The sequence below is a fragment of the Bufo gargarizans genome, chromosome 8, assembly GCF_014858855.1.
Source record: "Bufo gargarizans isolate SCDJY-AF-19 chromosome 8, ASM1485885v1, whole genome shotgun sequence".
Taxonomy (NCBI): Eukaryota; Metazoa; Chordata; class Amphibia; order Anura; family Bufonidae; genus Bufo; species Bufo gargarizans.
The window spans coordinates 91,539,472-91,557,415 of record NC_058087.1 but is presented as its reverse complement, the minus strand read 5'-3'; the positions used below and the strand labels follow the sequence as shown (position 1 = coordinate 91,557,415).

The following is a 17,944-nucleotide window of genomic DNA, read 5'->3' as shown; positions in this document are numbered from 1 at the left end:
TGGCTGGCTGGAACGCATCATTGGGTGCTATATAGCACGTGGGTTTGGCTTATTGCGAGTAAGGGAGAGCTGCGGTTAGGAAGGAACAGATAGTGTAGGGAGTTTGTGATCACAATTTATTCAATTTTTAAAAAACGTTTCAAAGGCCCAAAACTCCTTTTAAGGACTATTGTGTGTGGTGGCAGCATATTAATTGTGCAAAGTTGTACTCAATTTTATTTTATTTTTTATACTTTTCAAAATAGCGATTATTTTGCTATATAGAAGGTGCCCGCAGAGACTTGTGACATCTGTGCAGCAATACCTTCTGTGTGTCAGGGGCAGAGATAGGAAGAATATTAGTGAAACAATTTTTTTCCCCCCCATAATCCACATTTTTGCTGTCAAGGGTGTAATCTGTGAATTGTGTGATCTGCGCTTCAATACCTTGTATGGTTGTCAGGCCTAGATATAGGGAAAAAAATACAAATACTGAAAATAATTTTTCTCCCATAATCTATCCACATTTTTGCTGTCAACGGTGCAATCCGTGAATTGTGTGATCTGCACTTCAATACATTGTGTGGTTGTCAGGGCCTAGATATAGGGAAAACAATTTAAATACAGAAAACTATTTTCTCCCATAATCTATCTACATTTTTGCTGTCCACGGTGTAATCCGTGAATTGTGTGATCTGTGCTTCAATACATTGTGTTGTTGTCAGGCCCAGATATAGGGAAAAAATTATAATACAGAAAACTATTTTTCTCCCATAACTCATCCACATTTTTGCAGTCAATGGTGTAATCAGTGAATTGTGTGATCTGCGCTTCAATACATTGTGTGATTGTCAGGCCCAGATATATGGAAAAAATTATAATACAGAAAACACAATTTTTTCCTATAATCTGCAACATTTTTGCTGTCAAAAGTGTATAATATGTGAATTGTGTGATCTGTGATTCAATACCTTGTGTGGTTGTCAGGCCCAGATATAGGGAAAAAAATATAATACAGAAAACACTATTTTTTCCGCATAATCGATCTATATTTTTGCTGTCAACTGTGCAATCTGTCAATTATGTGATCTGTGCTTCAATACATTGTGTGGTTGTCAGACCCAAATATAGTAAAAAATATAAATATAAACTACATCAGAAAACAGTGTCTGTACCGCAGATGCCAATAATCCGGGCCTAAAATAGTGTCCATATTATGTGGTGTTCTGTGACATATACAGTACGCCATCCCAAATCAGTTTATTTAGCGTAAATTTTAATAATCAGGGGCCAGTCCTCATCTACTGTCTCTGTAGTGTGTGCGTGTCATACACATCCATGACATACTCGATCCGAGAACTGTTTCTTTAGCGTAAATTGAAATAATCTAGTGTCCATAGTGTGTGGCTTTCTGTGATATATACAGTAAACCATTCGAAAACTGTTTCTTTAGGGCAAATTCCAATAATCTGTGCCTAATCTAGTGTCCATATTCTGTATGTTTCTGTGACATACAGTATACTGTCCTGCATCCGAAAAAAATGACTTTGTATTGCAAAGTCCAAAAATCTGGCCCTAATCTAGTGTCCATATTCTGTGTGTTTCTATGACATATACTGTCCTGCATCCAACAACTGTTTCTTTAGGGCAAATCCCCAAAATCTGGGCCTAATCTAATGTCCATATTCCGTGTATTTCTGTGGCATATACTGTCCTGCATCCGAAAACTGAGTTTGTATTGCAATTTCCCCAAATCTGGGCCTAATCTAGTGTCCATATTCTGTGTGTTTCTGTGACATATACTGTCCTGCATCCAAAAACTGTTTCTTTAGGTCATATTCCAATAATCTGTGACTAATCTAGTGTTCGTATTATGTGTGTTTATGTGACATATACTGTCCTGCATCCAAAAACTGCTTCTTTAGGTCAAATTCAAATAATCTGGGCCTAATCTAGTGTCCATATTCTGTTTGTGGTCGGGGCACTCACGAAAGAAGGACTCCTACCTGCTGGCTAGCTAAAGCGGTTAGAGTTATGCCGGAACCGCGACGTTGAAGGAATAGCTGAAGGAGGCCATCCCCTTGGTGTGAAGCTGAGAATGAGGGTGGGTAGGGTGGGAGAGTTTGACACGTCGTTCATTGAAGGAGGGGCAGAGGTGCCATGATATAGGCAACCGTGCCCCTCCCACAAATACAGGCCAATGAATCGGCCTTAACACTTGTGGTCGGGGCACTCACGAAAGAAGGACTCCTACCTGCTGGCTAGCTAAAGCGGTTAGAGTTATGCCGGAACCGCGACGTTGAAGGAATAGCTGAAGGAGGCCAAAAAGAGCAACAATTCCTATCATATCGGAACGCTACAAACATTTATTCATAACACCAAATTCTGACAAGCAAGACTCATTTCAGTATATGGACAAGGAATGTAGCGGCTGAAACATGACGAACGCCAACGACCTAGTCTTATGATTATATGTGCTGGAACCCGATTCCGAACCCGCATATTGAGGACGGGTCTACTGCCAGATTAGTCAGTAAAACGCGAATATGAGTTATGAATTGGGGACAGGTAAGGTGAGTATTATGGAATGGTAGCAAAGGACTGTCGGGCGGTTTGTTTGGCAGAGAGGACAGAAGCTGTTGCAGCACGCGCACGGGGCCCCATTGATGAGAGGTCGGGAAGAAACACCTGGGTCGGGGTGCCTACCTGAGAGGTCTTGGTGATGAGTAGCGAGAGTATGTAACCATCTCTGGAAGCCGAGAGCTGACCGAGAGTGACGTATCTGCTACTGTTAGCCAGGGAGGTAAACTCGGCCGGTCTCAACCCGTAAAAGGCCAGGTACATGGCAGCTTAATTATCAACTATGCAGTGCACCGAATGGTTTTGTCTAGCAGGTCGGAAAGGTCGCGGAAAAGCTGGCCAGTGACGGGTAGCCGGCGAGTGCGTGTCTCGCAGTCGCTTCTCTCGAGACCCCTCAGAGTAGCTTTAATGGCATGGATTGAAAACAACGAACCTGGCTGGGTGAAACTCATGGCTCTAAAATGTTGCACCCCTGCGAGGTAGGACTTGACCGCGGCGTGGGATAGTTTCAGATTGGGGTGACAGTAACCTATAAACGCCAGGATGTACGGAACGAACTCAGTGTCACCTTGCGGACAGGAGTCCTGAAATCTCTGGAAGGCTCTCCAACCTGTCTGGTAGGCTCTGGCTGTATTGGGTGAGAGGGACTTGTCTAACAGTGACCGAGCGGTGGCGAGATGAGCGTCTATGGAAGGAATAGAGCAGCGTATGGCGGGACTGGACTCCCGATGACATCGGCTTCTGGACAGATCTGTGAAAAGAGGGTAATAAACGAGATAATGCGTCGTCTGCTGCGTTGTGGTTACCGGCTATGTGAAGCTATGTAACGAAACTGGTGTTGTAATGACAGAAGGACCAGGCGCCTAAGAAATAACATGACATACAGACTTAGAAGAACCACTATTGAGAAACTCGATGACGGCTGCATTATCGGACGCGAAGGACGTTGTCTGACCTGACCAACTTTGACCCCAGGTATGGGATGCTGCCACTAAGGGCTAGAGTACAAAACTGCTGAGGTACGGAAAACCCAGGAATGGAACTGACTTCGATTGGCCATCTGTCTGCTAACCAATGATTGCCAAAAATAGCTGCGAAACCTGTATTGGCAGCGGCGTCGGACAAAATTACGGGGGAGTTGCCGGATATTGTGGGAACAAAGAGCGAGATGCCATTCCATTGCGTGAGAAATGATTCCACATGTTCAAGTCAGCTATGACCATATCGCCCAGACCTATGCTGCTATCCTGGGAAGGGGCTGTAGGAAGGAGTGAAAGTAACGAGATACGAATGCCCTACCTTGCGGAATTGTACGCATGGCAAAGTTCAACATACCTAACAGGGACTGAAGCTGAACTTTATAATCACTCTAGTGGATGTGAAACTATGAACGACTTCCCTGATTCTCTGTAATTTGTCCCTTGGCAACCATGTTCTGGGTGTCCAATACTATACCAAGGAATGTGATGACTGCGGAGGGACCTTCCACTTTCTTGGGAGAGACAGGAACCCCTAATTGTCTGAAACACTCCAGTAGCAACGAAGGTCTTTGGGGAGAGCGTCAGGACGCTCAATAATTAAAAACTATTCAGGAAGTGAATAACATAGCTACAGTGGAATTCATGGACTAAATCCAGTGGAGAGCCTTGGCTAATTGGTCAAATAACCACAGGCTACTCTTAGACCCGAATGTGAGATTGAAAGCAAAATAATAAAGGTCCCTCCATTTGATGCCATGCCATTGCCAGAGGGATGGTTTGATCGGTAGTAATTTGAAGGCGTCTGCAATATCAGCTTTAGAAAGGATGGTGCTGGGACCTAACTGTAAGATAAGAGCGATGGCTTGATCTATGGTGACATATCTCATGCTAACCTCTTCTGATGGGACGAGAGTTGATGTTAAGTATGGGAACTGCTGCAACCGAACTATATTGACAACACACATGTAATTATTATCTTCTTTTAATGAACAGACTACTTAGGGTGGGCTCTGAAGCAGTTAGTACATATGTGTAGCAAGCGGCACTGACTGAAGTTACAGGACGCATGGTTGAAATTATTACAATTTGTGACCTGCCGAGTAGTTTGATGGGTCTACCCAGCTTGTCACCTAAACCAGAGGATCTGTGTGAATCGGACGGGCCGGAAACAGGACCTGTAGAACTAGACCCCTCACTCTGGGCAGCCTTATGACACCACACCGTAGAATGGTCAATTGACTGGCACAGGGAGCATGATAGTGCTTTAAGCCCGGCGAAATGCCTACAAATCTCTGAATCAATATTGGCCCAGTTAGTAAGAAACTGGAACTGACTTGAGGTGGCAGCTGCCTTGACCGAGAAGAACAATGGTAGTCGTAGAAGGAACTCCCACCGTACTTGTAGCCCAACTCTGTTATCCTGAACAAGTATAAATCCAGTTCAACCCTTCTCTCGGGACGAACTGAACAGACTACGTCTCTGTACAAACTAAAAACGAGCACAAACTCAGGTACCGTGAGCTTGCGGTTCAGCCTGTGGTCCCGGCCTTCCAGGACCACTGACACATCCCGACAGGCAATTACCCTACTGTTTTCAACAACAGATGGATCTGTGTCAGCGAGTTCTGAACAGTGACCACTGAGACTTCTACCTGCTGCTGAGGGCCTTAGTTAATGACAATAACCGGTATAACTCAGCCTTCCCAGCAGAAGCGGGATGCGAAACACCCCGTCTGGACATCTCCGTCATCAGCCTAGGGACGGTCCAAGTGCGAGGAGACGACACATTGCCCCCTTCTGACATCCTGGCGGGGTTCTTGTCGACCGAAGCCTCCACTATGTCTGAAGCGCGTGACATATCCTGTAAATACAGCATGCACAAATCAATTTCTGACTGCCAACCGACACCGGGATCATGTGACGTAAGCTGTGGGAAGGTCGAGACCCATGCAACTGTGAAGAATACGAGTGAAAAGGGACGAGAGGACCTGAGCCGAGGAGAAGCGATAGCTGAACCTAGAACACCCCAGTGATTGATGAGTCTGACGGTGGCACAACTGACCCACCACCAGAAGGAGAGAAGAGGAATAGTAACACGACACAGCTACTGCCATACTGTACCCTGATGGTTGAACAACGTGCAGAATATATTGGAAGAAGGACGACACAGATCCTGGAATAATTCATATGTAAGATCCCTGCGTACGACATACCGCCAGGCGTAGAGGCGTGTGCCCAACAATACGGAGATCCTCTAACTAGCACTGAACAAGTATATCGCCCCTTCCTTAAACTCCATCAGTGAAGCATGGGTAACACTCTATAATGATTCTTTTCTCCCCCTTTTTTTTTTTTTTTTTCTTAAATGTATATGTATATATATATATATATATATATATATATATATATATATATATATATATATATACACACACACACACCATTTCTCAACACTCCCTTTTTTTTTTTTTTTTTTTTTTTGTGGTCATAACCCTTGGTGGCCACTAGATGGAGCCAACACAGGGCACAGCACCATGGACTGTACAGCCGGCAGACGCCACCAGAGGGAGCCTGTGACAACCAACACTGCTCCATGGACTGCATTGACTCCGGCGGCCACCAGGGGGAGCTCACACAGCGCCGGCCACCTGCAGCACGGGCAGACAGCGGAGGAGACAGCAAGCAGGACGCTGAGGTGAGTGTGCGGCTGACATGACAAGGGCCAGAGCGGACATGGGGGACATGAGGGGCATGAGGGGAAAGAATTAACTACAGCTACCGAGAGCCCTACCTAGCTAATGGCACAGCGGCCCGTGCCAGACATTAGGGGAGGAGAGACGTATGAATCGGGATCGCGCTGATCCCTGCACCCTACGATTCATGCCACGTGGGAGTCGGGGCTCCTGGCAGACGCTCCGGTGCAGTGTGGCCCCCTCTTACCTAAGGGAGCCGGCACTGCCGGCCGGACTTGTGAGCCGAGACTGCAATTGTGGCAGCCACTTACCTGATCTAGTAGCTTGCTTTGCGTGGAAACGAACTTCCAGGACCAGACGCAACTTCACGCACCGAACGAGGCCAGCGTTTGACACGTCGTTCATTGAAGGAGGGGCAGAGGTGCCATGATATAGGCAACCGTGCCCCTCCCACAAATACAGGCCAATGAATCGGCCTTAACACGTGTTTCTATGACATATACTGTCCTGCATCCAAAACTGTTTGTTTAGGGCAAATTCCCCAAATCTGGGCCTAATATATTGTCCATATTCTGTGTGTTTCTGTGACATATACTGTACTGCATCCATAAACTGTTTCTTTAGGGCAAATTCCAAAAACCTGGGCCTAATCTAGTGTCCATAGTGTGTGGCTTTGTGTGACATATACAGTACGCCATCCGAAAACTGTTTCTTAAGGGCAAATTCCAAAAATCTGGGCCTAATCTAGTGTCCATATTCTGTGTGTTTCTGTGACATATTCTGTCATGCATCCAAAAACAGTTTCTTTAGTGAAAATTCAAAAAATCTGGGCCTAATCTAGTCTCGATATTCTGTGTGTTTCTGTGAAATATATTGCCCTGCATCCGAAAACGGACTTTGTATTGCAAATTCCAAAAATCTGGGCCTAATCTAGTGTCCATATTCTGTGTGTTTCTGTGACATATTCTGTCATGCATCCAAAAACTGTTTCTTTAGTGAAAATTCAAAAAATCTGGGCCTAATCTAGTCTCCATATTCTGTGTGTTTCTATGACATATACTGTCCTGCATCCAAAAACTGTTTCTTTAGGTCATATTCCAATAATCTGTAACTAATCTAGTGTCCATATTCTGTGTGTTTCTGTGACATATACTGTCCTGCATCCGAAAACTGAGTTTGTATTGCAAATTCCAAAAATCTGGGCCAAATCTAGTGTCCATAGTGTGTGGCTTTCTGTGACATATACAGTACGCTATCCAAAAACTGTTTCTTTAGGGCAAATTCTGTGACATATACAGTATGCCATCTGAAAACTGTTTCTTTAGGGCAAATTCCAATAATCTGGGCCTAATCTAGTGTCCATGTTCTGTGTGTTTCTGTGACATATTCTGTCATGCATCCAAAAACTGTTTCTTTAGTGAAAATTCAAAAAAATCTGGGCCTAATCTAGTGTCCATATTCTGTGTGTTTCTGTGACATATACTGTCCTGCATCAGAAAATGGTGTCTTTAGCGGACTGTAAAACAATCTGCACCACATCTAGTGACAAAACCATTAAAAGGAAGAAGGCAAGAACTCAGAGACGTGGAAGTGGGCGTGATGCTGGTGGTGCACGCAGAGGCCCTGGGCACAATGAAACTGCCAGTGCACCAGAAATAAAATAAAAAGATCCACTGTACCGAGCTTCATGTCCAACTTAGCTGGGCGGCGCAGGACAACGCTGTCAAAGTCGGACCAGTGTGAACACTTGGTTGGTTGGATTGCTGAAGATAATTTCCAGTCGGTTAAGCACCACCCTCTCTTCCACCAAGTCCAGTCTCTGTAGCCAAGAGTCTGCTCAACCGAATCCTGTCTCTGATCATCCTTCCTCCCACCATTGAGAGGCTTGCCAAACAAGTGATCTCACACTCGGATATTCCGAGCTCTATCCAGCGCCACTATTGTATTTGGCCCTCACGCCCAGCACGCTTGAAGAGGGACCTGAGATATTGTGCCCTGATTTCCAACCTCTTATGCCTTCAGAGTCTCAAGAAGATGATGGTGGAGAACGGCAATCATTTGTTCACGGGGTGGATGATGATGAGACACAGTTACCAATCACTGAGGTTGTGGTTAGGTCAAGTCAGGAGAATGAACAGAGTTAGACAGTAGAAGTGGAGGTGGTTGATGATGAGGATCTGCAGCATTGCAACAGGCTGGAAGAGGCAGTGGGGTTGCAAAAGAGAGAAGGTGGCCCACACCAAACAGGCCCGGAATTGTTACAACGAGCACCCCATGCATAAATCTACCTTGCCAAGGGGTAGGTGTTCCGCAGTATGGCCCTTTTTTGAGGAAAGTGCAGACGACAAAAGAGTGGTAGTTTGCAACCTGTGCCGTACCAAAATGAGCCAGGGTGTGAACACTAGCAACCTGACCACCACCAGCATGATCCGCCACATGGCATCCAAGCACCATAGCAAGTTGGCCGAACTCCTGGGTCCACAATCTGGGTCTACGGGTCACACCACTGCCTCCTTTTCCCTTGTGTTACCCACTGCTGGCCAATCCCCTATCGAAGGCGTAAGCCCGGATGCCCCTTGCCCTGCAACTGGACCTTCGCATGAACCATCAGCAACAACATCCACTTCCCTGTCCCAGCGCAGCTTCCAAATGTCCATAACACAGTCATTTGAGCGCAAACGCAAATACCCACCCACCCACAGGCCATAGCACTAAACAACTTTTGAAATTACTGGCCCTTGAAATGTTGCTATTTAGGCTTGTGGACACTGAGGCCTTCTGCAGCCTGATGTCGGCTGCCGTCCCTCGGTATGCAGTCCCCAGCCGCCACTATTTTTCACTCTGTGCCGTGCCCGCCTTACTCATGTGTCCCAGAACATCACCCGTGCCTTGACCAACACACTTACTGGGAAGGTCCACTTCACCACGGACACATGGACAAGTGCTAGTGGCCAGGGACCCTACATTTCCCTGACAGCACACTGGGTGAATGTTGTGGAGGCCGGGAGTGAGTCATACTCTGGGATGGCACAGATGCTACCCACGCCCAGGATTGCGGGCCATACGTCCATCATGGTCTCTGCCAGCAGCTATATTACTGGCTCCAACCCCAACTTCTTATCCACCACCGCCTTTTCCTCTGCTTCCACCTCTAGCAGCAGTCAGCCATCAGTCGCTAGCTGGAATCAGTGTAGCACTGCTGTCACGGTCAACAGGTCGTGCTGAAGTTGATCCGTTTAGGGAACAAACAGCATACCACTGCAGAGCTGTGGCATGGTATAAGGGACCAAACCGAACTGTTGCTCTCGCCACTCAACCTACAACCAGGCATGGTTGTGTCTGACAATGGCCGTAACTTGGTGGCGGCTTTGGAGCTCGGCAACCTCACACACATCCCATGCCTAGCCCACGTCTTAAACTTAGTAGTTCAGCGGTTTATCAAAGCCTACCCCAATTTGCCAGAGCTACTAGTGAAGGCGCAGCATGAGTGTGCCCATTTCCGCAAGTCATTCACAGCTTCAGCCGGTCTGTCAACGCTGCAGCAGCACTTGCGGCTTCCAGCTCACCGACTGTTGTGCAACGCGAGCATGCGCTAGAACTCTACGTTCCCCATGTTGGCAATGCTTTGTGAGCAGCAGAGGGCAGTTGGGGAATGCCAGCTGCAACATGGTCGTCGCCTTTTGAGTCAGCTGCCCCTATTCACAAGCGAGGAGTGGGCATTGATGTCAGACCTCTGTGAGGTTTAAAAAACTTTGATGAATCCACACAGATGGTTAGTGGCGATAACACTATTATCAGCGTAACCATCCTGTGTCTACTCAAACGATCGCTGCTCACAATTAAGGACGACGCTCTGAATGTGTCAGACAAGTAAATGGGGGAGGATATTAAACAGGGTGATAGCCAGCCCACCCTCAGTTCATCTTCTCAGTGCGAATTGGACCATGAAGAGGAGGAGGAGGAACTGGAGACAGTTGCCTCTGCTACAGAGGGTAGTACCATGGAACTTTAATTCCGTTAGTTTAGCGTGGATGGGCAGAAGAGGATGAGCAGATGGAGAGTCATCCTGATGTTGACATTGACGTCTTGCCTGTTGGTACTCTGGCACACATGGCTGACTTCATGTTAGGCTGCCTTTCCAGCGACCCTTGCGTTATACGCATTTTAGATAACACGGATTACTGGGTGTTCACCCTTTTTGACACCAGGTACAAAGAGAACTTTTCATCTCTCATTCCTGTGGTGGAGAGGACGAGCAAAAAGGTGCAATACCAGAAGATGCTTGTTAGAAAATTGCTCCAAAATTTTCCATCATACAACACTGGTGGCAAAGTCCATACGTCCTTAGGCAACCGAGGAAGGGAGACAAGGGGAACACACAGCACTTCGAACAAAGGCAGGGCAACACTCTCCAAGGCATGGGACACTTTTATGACACCCCGCCAGCAACCTCACCCTGAAGCTCGGCCTAGTGGTACAAGGAGGGAAACGTTTTGGAAGATGGTGAAGGAATACATAACAGACCTTGTCGGCGTTCTAAATGATACCTCCGTGCCTTACAACTACTGGGTGTCCGAGCTGGACACGTGGCACGAACTTGCACTCTACGCCATGAAGGTGCTGGTCTGCCCTGCCGCCAGCGTTTTGTCTGAGCGTATATTTAGTGCTGCTGGTGGCATTATAACAGATAAGCATATCCGTTTGTCCACTGGCAATGCTGACAGGTTGCCTCAGATAAAAATGAACAAGGCCTGGATCCCTGGCAATGCTGACAGGTTGACTCAGATAAAAATGAACAAGGCCTGGATTGCCCCTGACTTCTCAACTCCACCAGAGGAGAGCTGAGATGATGATGAACATGAAGGCAATTTCAATCTATAATTTATAATGTACTTAATCTACTGTAGTGTATCCCATTTCCCATGCACCTTTTCCACCACAAAAAAAGAGTATATGGTTGAATCTTGTTTTCTTCTCATCCTCCTCATCCAGATTGTATATAATCCCTCCACAGTTTTTTTTTTAATAGGGTCAGCTAAACTGAAGGCCCTCGCATATAATGTTTTAGAGCATTAGCTCACCAGCAGGCACTTGCATATAATGTTTTAGAACGTCAGCTCAGCGGCAGGCCCTCACCCATAATGTTTTAGAGGGTAAGTTTGGCAGCAGGCCCTCGCCCCTAATGTTTTAGAGGGTCAGTTCAGCACCAGGCCCTTATCCCTAATGTTTTAGAGGGTCAGTTCAGCACCAGGCCCTCGCCCCTAAAGTTTTAGAGGGTCAGCTCAGCAGCAGGCCCTCACATATAATATTTTAGAGCATCAGCTCACCAGCAGGCACTCGCATATAATGTTTTAGAACGTCAGCTCAGCAACAGGCCCTCGCCCATAATGTTTTAGAGGGTAGGTTTGGCAGCAGGCCCTCGCCCCTAATGTTTTAGAGGGTCAGTTCAGCAGCAGGCCCTTGCCCCTAATGTTTTAGAGGGTCAGTTCAGCAGCAGGCCCTCACCCCTAATGTTTTAAAGGGTCTGCTTAGCAGCAGGCCCTCGCCCCTAATGTTTTAAAGGGTCAGCTCAGCAGCAGGCCATCACATATAATGTTTTAAAGGGTCAGCTCACCAGCAGGCCCAAACCTAAAATCTTTTACAGGGTCAGCTTACCTTCAGGCCCGCAACTCAAATCTTTTACAGGGTCAGCTCACCTGTAGGCCTGCAATTCATGCTGCCTTGCTTTGAAGTAGTAGCCATAGCAGTTTATCAGAATCCCTCTCCAGCATGGAACCCTGATTCCCCATGATTACCATGGTAGGCGCATAAAAGAACATCGAAAGTTGATGGCTCATGGATGTCACGGGGACTTGTGATCAGGCAGAAGTTATCTAGAGTCAACAAAGCGGCAGCTCTCCTTTATAATGTTTCCTCATCCTAAATACCCCAGTGACATTCCCTGTAATTTTGTATTACTCATTCCAATAACAGGGCATCTTAAGAGTCCTGTATTGTTATTTATCGTCACTACCTCCACAAGTCGGGAGTGGGTAATTGCTGCATGCCTGCTGCATTCCTTGAATGTTTCAGCTTTAAAAACTTTACCCACCCTCTCCACCCAATCAGATTTCAGCCATTGACCCCCCTTGGATGTGGTATCCCTTTCTCAAGCTCCTGTCCGGCATGGAACCCTGATTCCCCGTTACCCGTGATCACCATGGTAGGCACAGAAAAGAACATCGAAAGTTGATAGGGCAGACATCCAAATGGATCGCGCTTGCACTTTATATACAATTGAATATACAGGAAAGAATGTTTCCTAACATTTTTTCCTGTCCTGGGGGGGTTTTGTGCATATTTTTGTCAGTCTTTAAAAGTGGCGTACAACTCGGACAACATGGTTCCCTGCAGTGACCTGGGAGTCCAAGATGCATCCAGACATCATCCCCATGGTGTTCTCGATCCATTTCGGTGGTGTTTCTGTCGCTTTCTGACCTTTTCCAATGGACCAGGCACCCTTCCCTCTTCAGAGGAGGGGGTGCCTGATCGTCTCCCATTGACTTCCATTATTCTTGGGTGCTCAGCCTAGCACACGAATATAGCAATGTGTTCGGGCCCAACACCCAAACACCCGAATACTTTGGTGCTCCATCATCACTACTGCCAGACTATGTAGGAGGAACCTGACCCTGGAATCTGACTGTCTGCTCCTCTCACATGGTGGTGTAGCACGATCTGTGCCTGCAGAGGAGTGCTGGATCAGATCACCAGGAACGGGAAAGTGAGTAGTTACTGTTTTATTTTATTTTATGGCCGTCGCCTAGATATTCATGTCCATGTCTATGTATCCCGCAAAAAGCAATAAAGCAAGAATATTTTTTTACTTCCGGGTGAGTGCCATGTTATGTTCTACTACACATTATTTATGGACTCTTTGATGACACAGAGCACCACTAAGGAGGACGTGGGATTAGAGATCCAAGCATTGATAGCAGCATATACAGAGCAGTCCCAGTAATGCCAGTCTGCCTCTTAGTTGTTATTTTATTAACACTGAGGGGAACATAGAGAGCATCACTACAGTAAAGGGGGCACATAGAGGGCATTACTGCTGTGAAAGGGGCAAAGAGAGGGCATTTCTACTGTGAAGTGGCACACTGAGGGCATAACTACTGTGAGGGGCACAATGTGGGCATAACTACTGTGCAGGGAAAAATAAAGGCATAACAACTGTGGGGGCACAGTGTTTTAAAGTATGGGAGGGGGGCAGAGAAAAGACCCACCCGGGTGCCAAACACCTTAGGCACACTACTGCTTCTTTCATTCAAATTTGACAGATATGTGCCCTAGCCCCTGCCTCATATCAAAGAATGCCCTTCCTCACCTGGTGATACAAAGACAAATAGTTTTTTTCAAAGGTTTTATTTTAAGTTGTATTACTGTAGTTGAACTTTAGTTAGTGAAGGGGAGGGGCCCTGCAAAAAATTTACTGTGGGGCCTAGTCAGTTCTAGCAATGCCCCTTATTCCAGCAAAAATACACTAAGAAATCATCCCTGGTGTGTGCAGGTAAATATATGTTCAGCACACTGCACACATGCAAATTTGCAGTCATTCTGTAACTAATGCATGCATTCACACACTGCACAGAACACAATAGTAGATAGAGTCCAGCTCACCTGCTTAAGGCATTCTGTCACAATGAACTCCTGGTGTGTGGAAAAGGTAAGACCTTGGGAAACTTGGCTAATAGAAAAGATCCAGCACCCAGGAAATGTAAAGCTGTGCGTTCCTTTATTACAGTGGTAAAATTCATGCAGCAACTCGACATCCAGTGACATCCATCTGTTAAGTCAACGCGTTTCACACAACACTGTTCCAGTCATGATTAAGAACAGTTTTGTTTGAAACGCGTTGACTTAACAGATGGATGTCACTGGATGTCGTTGATTTGCTGCATGAATGTTACCACTGTAATAAAGGAACGCACAGCTTTACATTTCCTGGGTGCTGGATCTTTTCTATTCACACGCTGCACCTATACATTCAAACTCTGGACACATATATTGCACATTATACTCCATTTGCCTTTAGACATTATACCTTGCTATGTCTTTTATGTAAGCTGGGTCTTGAGATGATGGGCAGCTTTTCTCCCCTGTCACCTTCCTACTGGTGTAAGACAGCAGGGGAAGTTGGCAGGAACCTGCTACTCCCGCCAGGATGGAGGAGAATATTTCAGAGGTCATGAATTGAAACCCATGTGCAGGACTTCAGCAGACAAAGTCCTGACAGCTTCTGTCCTGTAAATTACATTCAGAGCAGGACTGGTGTACTTGTCAGCACTCGCATACTGCCAGCACATACAACAGCTAATTATGCTCTCTAAACGCCGCCCACCCCCCTTCCCCTATTCCCACTTCAGCTGAAAATCTGCACAATACTGTTCTTCAAAGGAAACGTGTGAATAATGTATAGTAGTCAATACTCACGCACTATTTCACGGCACATTGGTCCGGGATCAGCCAGAGCACAGGGAGGAGGAGCTTCTCCAATCTTCTGCAGTGTAGCTTTGTGTATAAGGGTTTATGCACACGACCGTATGTATTTTGCGGTCTGCAAAAAACGGATCAGCAAAAAATACAGATGAAGTCCGTGTGCATTCCATATTTTGCAGAATGGAACATCTGGCCCCTAATAGAACAGTACTATTCTTGTCTGTAATGCGGACAATAATAGGACATGTTCTATTTTTTTGCGTAACGTAAATACCGACATATGGAAATGGAATGCACACGGAGTAACTTCATTTTTTTTTTTTGCGGACCCCCAAAAAAATTGATGCACACAGAAAGAAAATACGTTCATGTGCATTAGCCCTAAGTCTAGCGCTGAATAATAGAGCAGGAGACAGAAGCCCTGTGGCTGCACTTTGAGGAGAAAATGCAGGAGTATTGTTCACAGCGCTCTCCTGCCATACACATGGTCCACTCGCCCAGCGGTTTTACTAGTAACTCCAGCGGAAGGGGATGTAAATATATATGCTGTCCGATGGGAAACACAATCTTGCTGGCAGCCAGTACATTTGGGGCCCGGGACAAAACATCGGGGGTTCATGCCCCAGATGTTTTGACCTAGCGAAGCCCCTCATATAAACATGCTGTATTCTAAATGCCCCAAAATTATTTTTGTAATATACATTATTTATAAATTTTACAGTTTTACTGCAAAAAATTATGCACCCAAAGTTTAGGGTGTCTATAGTGCTTTGGAATGTGTACACTTGTACATTGCTGACATGTATGTAGTTTTACAGAAATGGGTGCAGCAGAAAGCTCAGTACTGGCAGGAGCACACTTTGCTCTGCTCAGATAAAAGTTAGAAACCATGCACCAATGTGCTATGCCAGGATTTAGCTCAGCATAGAGGGTAAAGGCAGGAGCAGAACGTGATTCCACTTTCAATAAGTAAAAACTAGGCAATTTATATTCATTGATATTGATCCAAATTTAGTATGTGAAATTTAAAGGTGTTGTGCAGGGGTTTTATACTGATGACCAATCCTCAGGATAGGTCATCAATATCTGATCGGCGGGAGTCCAACACCCAAGCCGATCAGCTGTTTGAAGAGCAGGCAGTGCTCCATGCTGGCACTGATTCCTCGACATTACACTACGCATTGTCTCCCTTGCAGCAGCAGCATAGTGTAATTACAAGTACTCGCTCCATTCAAGTGAATATAGTAAGTACTTATAATTACACTGCACCTCTGAGGCGAAGGACAGTGTAATAAAGAGAAAGTAACGTTCATATGGAGTACCACCCCCTCTTAAAACATCTGATTGGAGTGGGTGCCCGGTGTCGGATCCCTGCCAATCTGATATTGATGACCTATCCTGAGAACGGATCATGAATATAAAAACCCCTTCAAAACTCCTTTAAGAGCCACTGAACTTTAAAAAAAAATAAAAAAATTAAATTGATGTTTCTGCAGATTATCTTCTACGAGGGCAAACATTTTCAGGGTCGCTCTTATGAGTGCATCTCTGATTCCCCTGATCTGTCTTCATATTTCAACCACTGCAATTCTATCCGAGTAGAAAATGGAAATTGGATCCTGTATGAATCTCCCAACTACAGAGGACATCAGTATTTTCTTAGAAAAGGAGAATATCCCGACTTCCACCAATGGATGGGTTACAATGACTCCATCAGATCCTGCCGTTTGACTCCACAGGTAAATATATTTATCATTTTGATAATAGGATCTGTATTGTATGACCCACAAGGATGTGAACATTATTTGTGCCCATTCCTGCTTTCTTCTTTATTTGGATATGTGTGATACTTCATTGTTTGAGATAATGAAACTCAATTTAATAAAAGACAGACATGATAAAACACAAAGTACTGTTTTTAAAGAGTCATTTTATTTATGGAAGAGTTTTTTAACAGCAGAAATCTGTAAGGTGGAACAAAATTTTTGAGATACTATATAAGTTATAACTGAAAATTTGCCAACAAACAAAATGTACTAAACTAGGGTATTTTTTATTTTGTTGGAACACATTTTTGTTTTCCATTACGCAAGAGTTAAACTTTTTGTATGCTTTCATAATACACAGCATCAAGGACCATTCAGGCTTAAAGTTTATGAAAAAGAAGATTTCAAAGGTCAGATGATGGAGTTCACTGAAGAGTGTCCTGATGTCCATGAGCAATTCCACTACAATGACCTCTACTCCTGCCAGGTGCTTGATGGGTACTGGATGTTCTATGAGGAACCCAACTACAAGGGGCGTCAGTATTACCTTAGACCTGGGGAGTACAGAAGATACAGAGACTGGGGAGCTTCTAATCCCAAGATTGGTTCTTTCAGAAGAGTTCAGTATCTGCATTAATGTATTTTGGCTTATACAAAAATGTAATAATAAATAAGTGACTACACAAGGCAAAACCATTGTATTATTATTATTATTATTTATTATTTAAGCGCCATTCATTCCATAGCCCTGTACATATGATAAGAGGTGCATATACATAACAGACAATTGTACTAATCATAAACAAGATGAGTTACAAACTGGTACAGAAGGAGAGAGGGCCCTGCCCGTGAGGGCTTACAATCTACATGGTATGGGAGAAGGACACAGTAGGTGCGGGTTGAGTTGGTCATGGCGGTATAGAGGCAGCAGGGTCATTGGTTGTAGGCTTGTCTGAAGAGGTGGGTTTTCAGGTTTCTTTTGAAGGATTCCACTGTAGGTGAGAGTCTGATATGTTGGGGTAGCGAGTTCCAGAGTATGGGGGATGCACGGGAGAAATCTTGGAGTCGATTGTGGGAAGAGGCGATAAGAGGAGAGGAGAGAAGGAGGTCTTGTGAGGATCGGAGAGTGCGTGTGGGGATGTATCGGGAAAGTAGCTCAGAGATGTAGGGAGGGGACAGGTTATGGACGGCCTTGTATGTGTTTGTCAGTACTTTGAAGTGGATTCGTTGGGCAATGGGGAGCCAGTGAAGGGATTGGCAAAGGGGAGAGGCAGAGGAGTAATAAGGTGAGAGGTGGATTAGTCGGGCAGCGGAGTTGAGGATAGATTGGAGGGGTGCGAGGGTGCTAGATGGAAGGCCACAGAGGAGAATGTTGCCGTAGTCTAGACGGGAGATAATGAGGGCATGTACGAGCATTTTCGCAGATTCGAAGTTAAGGAAAGCACAGATGCGGGAGATGTTTTTGAGTT

At 45.5% G+C, this 17,944-nt stretch overlaps 1 protein-coding gene across 1 annotated transcript; it reads left to right on the top strand.

Annotated features, from left to right (window-relative positions):
* Window positions 1–16,193: 16,193 nt before the first annotated feature.
* On the top strand, window positions 16,194–17,112 carry LOC122944648 (gamma-crystallin 1-like). The gene is made up of 2 exons (XM_044303166.1): window positions 16,194–16,448; window positions 16,837–17,112. Exons 1-2 carry the CDS (start codon window positions 16,194–16,196, stop codon window positions 17,110–17,112), a joined length of 531 nt encoding a protein of 176 aa, XP_044159101.1.
* Window positions 17,113–17,944: the final 832 nt, after the last annotated feature.

Bases quoted from the DNA above. Each gene is read 5' to 3' on its own strand.
- LOC122944648 (XM_044303166.1), top strand. From the start codon at position 16,194: ATGTTTCTGCAGATTATCTTCTACGAGGGCAAACATTTTCAGGGTCGC. The intron at 16,449-16,836 runs GTAAATATATTT...CATAATACACAG, and splicing joins CCTGCCGTTTGACTCCACAG to CATCAAGGACCATTCAGGCT.